This window comes from Hyperolius riggenbachi, chromosome 1 (assembly GCF_040937935.1).
Source record: "Hyperolius riggenbachi isolate aHypRig1 chromosome 1, aHypRig1.pri, whole genome shotgun sequence".
Classification (NCBI taxonomy): domain Eukaryota; kingdom Metazoa; phylum Chordata; class Amphibia; order Anura; family Hyperoliidae; genus Hyperolius; species Hyperolius riggenbachi.
This window is the reverse complement of record NC_090646.1, coordinates 417,960,913-417,971,727: the sequence shown is the minus strand read 5'-3', so window position 1 is coordinate 417,971,727 and position 10,815 is coordinate 417,960,913. Positions and strand designations below refer to the sequence as shown.

The 10,815-nt window shown below is 42.2% G+C and overlaps 1 protein-coding gene across 1 annotated transcript in view; it reads right to left on the bottom strand.

The window, feature by feature from the left end:
• Positions 1 to 395: 395 nt before the first annotated feature.
• The window catches only part of LOC137552738 (annexin A1-like), a 63,831-nt gene continuing 53,411 nt past the window's right edge, over positions 396 to 10,815 (bottom strand). The window contains exons 12-13 of the mRNA XM_068271412.1: positions 9,701 to 9,823; positions 396 to 579 (exon numbers count right to left, since the gene is read on the bottom strand). Coding sequence (XP_068127513.1) covers positions 523 to 579; positions 9,701 to 9,823 — 180 coding nt within the window. The 3' untranslated portion in view covers positions 396 to 522. The remainder of the gene's footprint in view (positions 580 to 9,700; positions 9,824 to 10,815) is intronic.

Here is a 10,815-nt window from a genome sequence, read left to right as displayed (position 1 = left end):
TTTATTTTAAAAACACTTCAGGTTTACGTTAAGGACACTGGATAGATGTTTCATATGTCATAGATAGCATTCTACAGTATCTATGACATATCCGAGGCAACTAGCACAATGGATGTTCTGTGTGTTGGCAGTGGCACCATCCCCAGCACTGAAGCCTTGTAGTGTGAACCCAGCCTAATGTCAAATTTATTAAAAATGCCTTAGTCACCTTACCTTTTAAAGGGACAGAAGAAGCATATTTAAGTCATCTTTTAAAGATTGTAAGGGAACAGTTATCTCACAAAGCATTGCAATAATGTATACAGCCTGGGGTATAAATGTGTTTTAGGCTTTGTGGATTTTTTTGTTTTACTGAAATAACAGAATGATATGAAATGAAACAATGTAAAATAACCTGTGTAAAAAATGTTTTTTTTATTAAACTGAAACGTTATTCTTTTGCATACTGAAGCTCGGCATAACTGGGCTGTAGTGAAAAGCTTTGATTATGTTGCTTTCTCTTCAAACCAGATCACACTTTATTTATGCGCCTCCAACCAGTTGCAGCAATATTGCTTCATAGTCTCCTTTGGTGTCATCCTGCAAAGTGAAGAGAACAATGGAAAATGAGGATTAGAGATGGCCCAAACAGTTCACCAGTGGACAGTTCCTGGCAAACTTTTTTTATTCAAAAAAATAATTTTTTGAAAACATTTGCGTTCGTATTTTTTATTAAAGTCAATGCCCGCCGACTTTAGGGTTAATGGAAAAGCCCGCTTACATGCTAGAATCACCAAATATGCAGGGTATGTCAAGAAGGGCAGGGGGAACAAGTGGGAGAAATTCTAAAAGACCTAATAGTTTTTGATAAAATCTATGTTAAAGTTAGAGGAAAAAAGTAGCAAAGTTACTGCGTTAAAATGACAGATAATGTATTAACATGTATATAAATGTATTTATTTTTTATATATGTTCAGAGTGTGGGAAATATAAAAAAATGATGTGGGTCCCCCCTCCCGAGCCTCTTTAACCCCTTGTCTCCCATATAGGCTGGGATTGCAAAAATGCAGAGCCCCAGCCACTTGGGTTTTCGCACCCTGAACTATACCAGCCCACATGGTCCATGGTATAGGGGGCTCTGGGAGAGAGGGTCAGCCAATCCATGGACAAGGGGCTCTTTCACACTTCCAGTGCCCCAAGAGGAACTCCCAGATGTCACCATGAACCCCTTCAGGGTGTTGTCGTCTGCACCTTCTCCTAGGGCGCCGGAGGTGGGGAAGAGCCCCTTGTCCATGGATTGGACAAGGGCTCTGGGGGAGAGAGGGAGGCTTGGACCATGCAGGCTGGTATAGCTCAGGGTGCGAAGACACACGCGGCCGGGGCTCCGCATTCTGGCTATAACAGCTCTGCATGGGGACAAGGGTTAAAGAGGGGACCCCACATATTTTAATATTTACATGTTAATACATTATTTGTCATTTTACCGCAGTAACTTTTTTCCTCTAACTTTAACATCGATATTCTCAAAAACCATACTTTTTTTTTTTAAAGTCCCTCTTGTTCCCAATGTCCTCCTTAGCATACCCTGCAAATTTGTTTTTTTCTAGCACATCTGGGGGCTTTGCTATTAACCGCTAAAGTTGGTGGCCGTTGAAACATGTCCCACACTCAGAACAAGAACTTTAAAATCAATTTTCTCAAAAAGTATAAGGTATTTTTGATTTTTCCCCCTCTTGTTCCCACTCTCCTCTTTAACATACGCTGGTGTTTCTAGCACATACGGGGGCTTTGCTATTAACCGCTAAAGTCGGTGGCCATTCACCTGCCATTTAAGTGTATGGAGCCCACTGCGAACGGCCGTTTTACAAACATTTTTGGTAAATTCGCAAACTGAAAATTTGATGTTCACTTCATCACTTATGAGGATGATCATTGTAAAGATACTTTTCTATATGCCTCCCTATTTCATATACTTTATGATGATTTATTATGGTTCTGCTTTAAGATTACTCCTCCAGTACTACTGAAGAAGACTAGCCTTACATATGACTTGGCAATGTTTTATACTGTAAGTAATGCTGGTTTTTTATATCTGAACCAAGTTACAATATCACTATTCATACATCATATGATTGCCAGCTGACTGATGAAGCAGTAAATAGGAAAGCAGGCCATGAACTGTCACATGAGAAGTACCAGCTATGCTAGAATCTTGTATCTAATGCAAGGATTAACCACCCAAAAATCGTGTTTACAGGATAACAGACATTATTCAGTGGCAGGGGCATAACTACAATTCATGCCCCCCTCCCCCCAGCAGAACTTTTATAAGCCCCCCGATGTTTACACCCTTTCCTTTGCCTACCCTTAGTGACCCTCACAGCATCTTGCAATACTCATTAATTAAGTGTGGCCATTATAATCTTCACACCTATTACAAGTGTAGCCACAAAAACACCTGATTTCTTACAGATACTGAATACCCCTTTGTTGGAGAAAGGGAAGGTTAGTAGTTGGGGCCCCCTCACAGCTCTGTGGCCCCCTGCAGTTGCAGGGGCTGCTCTCCTGTAGTTATGCCCCTGTTCAGTGGGTTCATCGTTTGCAAACTTTCATGTCCAAGCAGTGAGCAACTGCATCTTTCGAGGCATGTCAATATCCTGTGACACTGCATATGCATACCTCCTATATACAGTGGGTTGCAAAAGTATTGGCCCCCTTGAAGTTTTCCTCATTTTGTCACATTACTGCCACAAACATGCATCAATTTTATTGGAATTCCACGTGACAGACCAATACAAAGTGGTGTACATGTGAGAAGTGGATCGAATATCATACATCATTCCAAACATTTTTTCAAATCAATAACTGCAAAGTAGGGTGTGCATAATTATTCGGCCCCTGAGTCAATACTTTGTAGAACCACCTTTTGCTGCAATTACAGCTGCCAGTCTTTTAGGGTATGTCTCTACCAGCTTTGCACATCTAGAGACTGAAATCCTTGCCCATTCTTCTTTGCAAAACAGCTCCAGCTCAGTCAGATTAGATGGACAGCTTTTGTGAACAGCAGTTTTCAGATCTTGCCACAGATTCTCGATTGGATTTAGATCTGGACTTTGACTGGGCTATTCAAACACATAGATATGTTTTGTTTTAAACCATTCCATTGTTGCCTTGGCTTTAGGTTTAGGGTCGTTGTCCTGCTGGAAGGTGAACCTCCGCCCCAGTCTCAAGTCTTTTGCAGTCTCCAAGAGGTTTTCTTCCAAGTTTGCCCTATATTTGGCTCCATCCATCTTCCCATCAACTCTGACCAGCTTCCCTGTCCCTGCTGAAGAGATGCACCCCCCGAGCATGATGCTGCTACCACCATATTTGACAATGGGGATGGTGTGTTCAGAGTGATGTGCAGTGTTAGTTTTCCGCCACACATAGCGGTTTGCATTTTGGCCAAAAAGTTCCATTTTGGTCTCATCTGACCAGAGCACCTTCTTCCACATGTTTGCTGTGTTCCCCACATGGCCTGTGGCAAACTGCAAACGGGACTTCTTATGCTTTCTGTTAACAATGCCTTTCTTCTTGCCACTCTTCCATAAAGGCCAACTATGTACAGTGCATGACTAATAGTTGTCCTATGGACAGAGTCTCCCACCTGAGCTGTAGATCTCTGCAGCTCATCCAGAGTCACCATGGGCCTCTTGACTGCAGTTCTGATCAGCTCTCTCCTTGTTCGGCCTGTGAGTTTAGGTGGACGGACTTGTCTTGGTAGGTTTACAGTTGTGCCATACTCCTTCCATTTCTGAATGATCGCTTGAACAGTGCTCCGAGGGATGTTCAAGGTTTTGGAAATCTCTTTGTAGCCTAAGCCTGCTTTAAATTTCTCAATAACTTGATCCCTGACCTGCCTTGTGTGTTCTCTGGACTTTATGGTGTTATTGCTCCCAATATTCTCTTAGACAACCTCTGAGGCCGTCACAGAGCAGCTGTATTTGTACTGACATTAGATTACACACAGGCGCACTCTATTTAGTCATTAGCACTCATCAGGCAATGTCTATAGGCAACTGACTGCACTCAGATCAAAGGGGGCCGAATAATTATGCACACACCACTTTGCAGTTATTTATTTGTAAAAAAATGTTTGGAATCATGTATGATTTTCGTTCCACTTCTCATGTGTACAGCACTTTGTATTGGTCTTTCATGTGGAATTCCAATAAAATTGATTCATGTTTGTGGCAGTAATATGACAAAATGTGGAAAACTTCAAGGGGGCCGAATACTTTTGCAACCCACTGTATGTTACATCTCTTACTACCCATCACAGGTTTCCAGATTCTGCCTTGTCACAGCTTCTAGGTCCCTCTATACTTGTCATACTAACTTTTCACGAGCCAGATAAAAATGGCGTCCCATTCACTTACATTATCAAATGATATCGTTTTAAATGTTAAAAAAATGGTGCCGACCTTGTGAACGTAATTTATCATTTTAAAACCAGATCATTTTTGTTCTGCCTGAACGCTATTTATCGTTTTAAGCCCTGGTTTGCTGCCATTTGGAAAATATCTGCCCGCCAACTTTAACGTTTAATAGCAAAGTCCCAAAGACCTTATCGTTTTTTCAGAAAATCGATTTTAAAATTCTCCTTCTGACCGTGGGAAAATTAAACGCCCGCCGACTTTAGCGGTTAATAGCAAAGCCCCCTTAAAGGAGTCATCAGGCAGTATTAAAGAAAATAAGTGCTACTTACCGGGGGCTTCCTCCAGCCCCAAGCTCCCAGCATGTCCCTCGCCGCAGCTCTCCCCGCAGCCATTCACCTCAGCTCCGTCTCGGTCCCCGGCGATGATGTCAGGGCGACCTCCAGGTCGGCCTGTACTGCACCCGCGCGAGCGGCGATGTCAATCACCGCCACGTGGGCCGGAGTGGACTGCGCAGGCGCCCACGTGGCGGTGACCTGGAGGTCGCCCTGAAGTCATCGCCGGGGACCGGGACGGAGCTGCGGCGAACACACATTTAAATACATTAAAGAGTGTTGGAAATATTTCCCAGCAGTTAATAGCAAAGGCCCCTTAACATCCTAGCAACACCAAATTTGAAGGATATGGTAAAAAGATAGTGGGAAACAATATTTAAAAAAAAAAATTAAACAGTGTGAAAAAAATGTCGTGGGGTCCCCCTATCCGAGCCTCTGTAACCCCTTTGGTAGATAAATGGTAGTAACAGAGGCACCAAAATAGAATCAAATAGTTAAAAACAGTTTAAAAGAAGGGGGGTAGGTGGACACCACCCTCAGGTATATAATAACCAGCCAATGAGTCGTTATAAAGAAACAATAAAATTGTAAATTATTGTTTCTTTATAACGACTCATTGGTTGGTCATTATATGCCTGAGAGTAGTGTCCACCTACCCCCCTCCTTTTAAACTGTTTTTAACTATTTTATTCTATTTTGGCGCCTCTGTTACTACCATTTTTTTACTGATCTAGTCCACCCTGGGTGGAGGGGTGTATCCCCATCTTTTCCTGTCTACAGAGAGCGACTTCTTACTACCTGAGTGGGGTCAGGTCATAATTCTCCCCACCTGCACATCCAGTGGTTGCCTTTGAGGTAACCCAGCCTTGTGAGTATATCATTATTATTTTTACTATACTCCATTCACCTTGAAATACTACACCATATTGGGCTCTCGGTTTTCTTTGTATCTTCCTAAGCCTCTGTAACCCCTTGTCCCCCATGCAGGCTGGGATAGCCAGAATGCGGAGCCCCGGCCGACTGGGGCTTCGCACCCTGAGCTATACCAGCCCGCATGGTCCATGGTATGGGGGGGCTCCGGGGGAGAGGGGCGCCCAAGCCTTCCCCTCTCCCCCGAGCGCTTGTCCAATCCATGGACAAGGGGATCTTCCCCTCCTCCAGTGCCCCAGGAGAAGGTGGGGGTTACGACTCCTGGGGGGGGTTCATGGTGGCATCTGGGAGTCCCCTTTAAGAAGGGGACCCCAGATGCCCACCCCCCTCACAGGAGAAATGATTATAGGGGTACAAAGTACCCCTTACCCATTTCCACAAAGGGTTAAATGAAATAAAAACACAATCACAAAAAAGCCCTTTAATGTTCTTAATTAACCTAGAAACACTTACCTGTACATTTAAAAAAAATTCCCACGCCAATATCCTTGGTAAATGATCCAACCATTACAGTATCCTCCAATCTTGCGATCTTCAATTACCTTGATTGAAGATTTCCCATGACAATTAGCTATACTACAGGTTAGAATGCGTCCTGCAGACGCATAGCACCGACTCACGCTGTCCTCCCCTCCTCCTCACCTGTCACCCTCACCTAGGCTGGTGTTACGCTTGGTGGTATATTCTCCACAGTCAGCACGTGGTGTATATCCTTCTTCCATTCATTAGGTGAGCCTTGCGCAGCCATCTTCTCCTTTCTTGCTGTTACTCAATCTAACTTTGTTTTCACTGCACTTTGGGAATATTCCCTCTTATTCACCTGATTATAATCCTTTTCTCCTTGTCTACCTCATTCCCTCATTACCCTTTTTCCTGACATGGTTTTGCACTATATATATATATATATATATATATATATATATATATATATATATGTTTTTGTTTATTAATAATTGATATTGTATGTATCTCACTGCACATGCACCTCATTATTGTATTGGTGACAGCGATATATTGAGATTATATACTTACACGGATGTGTGTGCCTCCCTGGGGTTTTTTTTTCTCTGCAGTATAGTGCCCTAATACTGTGTTAATTATCTTGCATTTTTTGAATTGAACCCCTTTTTGGCACTGTTACACATATCTTTATATGTATATATATATATATATATATATATATATATATTTATATATATGCATATTTTCTGCAGAGATCCCTAGGTAGGCGCACACAGGCATATTACCATTTACTGAGACACAGGGCTTGCGGTTTTATATTGGCATATTAGGGGCTTAAGGCTCAGGTCTGGCTGCCTTGTTCTTAATTGTTTTTAATCATGGTTGGCTTATGAATAAAGATTTGTTGTACTCTCCATGCATCCTGTATTTGGTTTGCTCATTTTTGCTTGATTATTATCTTGATAAGGTGGACTTCTAGTTCTTTTTTACTTTTTGCATCCAACAGGAGATGTGGCGCACAGAGCAGGCGTAGATCCGAACAGCCACAAACAATCCTTTCACTATAGTGGCTCAGCAAAAGGTAGCGCTGAGCGCATAAACCAATTCTCAGAAGCTCAGTACAGGTAACAGAATGAACGCTTGCTTAACTAGTCACTGCTTAAGTGACAGCAAGCGTCCATAACAAGACAGACTGGAATGAGCCAGCCAATGCAATTGCAGCGGTGGCGTGCCTCACAAGGACAGGACAGAAAAGTCTGGAAATAGAGTCAAAGAAGGCAGACGTAATACACACAAATATACAACAGGTATGATTTCCTAGCGTATTACGATTACAGCTATCAATGAATTTACAAACGACTGACTGACATATGTATATATCGGCGATAAACCGATATATGACATAAGCAAGGAACACTAACTAAGAACTGGAGCAGGACTAGGAAGGATTCACTACTATGCAGAAGTGAGCGCAATCTACGCAAGGTAACAGGAACAGGACTGTACTAGCTAAGCACGGGTGATCACGATACGCGCAACCTACCAAAACGTGCTGGAAACTGACTGACTGAACAAAGGATATAAACAGTTTGAGTACGTATATATCAGCGACACTGATGTATTAACGTAACACAAATACAAGGAAAATAACAAACACGCTAGTATGCGTATATATTGGCGATGAACCGATATATGATGCAAGACTAGCAAAGTAACAATTACTGATAAACAGAACAGAACTTAGAAGGACTCACTGACCCCTGCGCAGGAGTCAGTGCAGTCCACACGGACTAGGAACGGGGGGCCGAGACAGAGTAACAGACTGATCTTAAACTATGATAGCCCGAGGAGCCCTGCAGGAAGCAGATCTTTATACCGAGGTCATCCAATGGGAGCAGACATGCAGATTCCCACACAGGTGAATGGTAATTATTCAATCCTGAGCTGGCCAGAACTGCAGAGCCACAACAGATGGAATCAGCAACTAGTTTGAGTGCAACCCAAACTATGCAAGCAAATGCATATAGTGACATCAAAAACTGCTTGTCTTCAGTAAAACTGCAGCCAGCAGTACATGCTGCAGACGTGATCATAACAGCTGGCACCTGGTGCACCCATGGCACAAAACAATTTTGCAGTGCACTGCCCATCCATACAGTATACCGGTAAAATCTTTTCAGTGCCCTCCTTTTGATCTAGCGTACCAATGCCATACTGTGTCTATATACTATTCTTTCATGGTGCCTTTCATACAGTATCTCAGATTTCTAGTAACACCTACACTGGGAAGCAGGAGATTTGGGCGCATGAGACAAGTGGACAAAAAGGGCGCCCCATTCACTCCCACTGTAAATATCGTTTAATGGGCGCCGAACAGGGAAAAAAGGGCGCCGGAGATTATTAACGTTTTACAAATGGCGCCCGGAGATTTTTAATGTTTTATAACTGTGCTTGTGATGATTTAACTTTACAAAATGAGCCTGTGACGAATAACGTTTATAAAAATACTAAACTTTATCCTATTTAATTAAAACATTATTTAACATTTTAATCCTTACTGTTTGTAAAACATTATTTTTCACAAAATAAAGCGATCAGTAAATTGCAATATATTTTTTACAATCACTATTTGTAAAACATTTCTAAAACATTATTATCCACCCAAAAAAATGATTTAAATGTTTTTATTTAATTTTTTTATTTATTAATGTTTGTAAAACATTATCCATAGGGGGTCTTAGGTTTAGGCACCACCAGGGGGGTCTTAGGTTTAGGGACCGCCAGGGGGGTCTTAGGTTTAGGGACCGCCAGGGGGGTCTTAGGTTTAGGGACCGCCAGGGGGTCTAGGGGTTAGAGATAGGTACAGGGAGGGTTCTGTGTGAGAGTAGGGTTAGGTATAGTTTTAGTACAATTTTAATAATACTAATCAACAGTTATTATGAATGTACTTATATTAATATCATTGTTATAAACAATATTTTCACATTTTATTATAATAATAAACGATAAATCAAGATTATTCATAACAATATATAATTATAATGTTTAAACAAATATTACTTTTTTTTAACAAACGTAATTATAAGTTTCAGTTTAGAAACAGGGAAGATTAACGTTTTAAGAATTGCCGATTTCATACACATTATTTAATGATTTATAAATTGTTAAAACACTATTTGTAAACGAAATTCTACACAATATTTTTATAAACGATAATACTACTTATCGTTTACACCACGCGCCCTTTTTTCCCGACGCCCTTTTTTGATGTACGCCCTACACTGTGTCTTAGGCAGCTTACCAATGCAAATAAAATGTAAAAGCAGGAAGAGGATATTGGTACAAAGCAGGAAACAAGAGTTTTGGGAGTAAGGATGGAGCTTTAGGCCGCAGGAGCAGCTTTTTGCTGTAATGATGTTGACTGGCTCATCCAGAATAGGTTCACCAAGATGTAGCTGCATAACTTTGCATTGTAAACATACACTTATTGTTGTTTTTCATATTTATTTTTTACATTTATCCCGAGGAATATTATCCACAACATTCAGAAACCATGGGAAGCAACAGAATTATTCATACCAAAATGTCCTGGCGCAGGGTTTTTGTATACATCCTTTTGTAATTTTCTCTGATTTCATTCATGTCTATTTCCGAACGGGACACAACATTTCGAATCAAAATTTTGTCTCTTGTTCCAGAGCCCTGTGTATGGAATAAGGGAGTGTTTTACTGAAAGACGAGGATAGCAATAGGAAAAGAGAATTACAAGACTCCTTACTGGCAACTGCAATGGTCTGAAAGTTAAAAATACCTACAGTATACTGTGTACACATATTTATAAGAAGTACATTTCTTATATTCTTAAATATTTCTAGTAAAAGGCACAATAAATACTTTTGTCATGTATTGCTATCGCTTACAGTAGAGAGTAAAACTATGACAGATCTGACATGTTTTGGACTAGTCCATCTCCTACCAGAGGATTCTAAGTACCTCTTTTATTCTTTACAAAAGCACTCACTTCAAAGGATCGATACAAAGATGGCAGCCAACCAGGGCAGTTTCTAGGCTATGTAGCTCCCAGGGCAAGAGTGTAAAAATTGCCCCCTTCCCTCCCCCCTTTCCGTAGACTCAAGTACACTGCAGCTTCTCAGTATAGGTAGCCACAGTGGCCTCCAGTATTAGGTAGCCAGATGCAGATGTCCCTCTCCCCGCTTTCAGTATAGGTAGCCTGAGATCCCCCTCTTCCCTCTGTATAGGTAGCCAGTGTGCTCCCCTCCCCTCTGCATAGGTAGTCATTGACCCTCCCCTCTGTATAGGTAGCCAGGGAGCCCCTCCAATTTAACATTCAACAGTATCGGCAACCAGTGAGCCCCCCCACCACCTTCTGTATAGGTAGTTAGTGAGCCCCCCCCCAGTATAGGTAGCCAGGGTGCCACCCCTCCCAAAGTATAGGTAGCCAGTACCCCCCCCCCCCCCCCCGTATAGGTAGCCAGGGAGTTCCTCCCTCCCACGGTATAGGTAGCCATTTAGCCTCCCCCTTCCACCCCTCTGTATAGGCGGCCAGAGAGCCACCCTCCCTCCCTCCCACAATATAGGAAGCCAGTGAGCTCCCCCCCCCCCTCGTATAAATAGCCAGGGTGCACCTTCCACAGTATAGGTGGCCAGAGAGGTCTTCTCTACCTCCTCCTCCA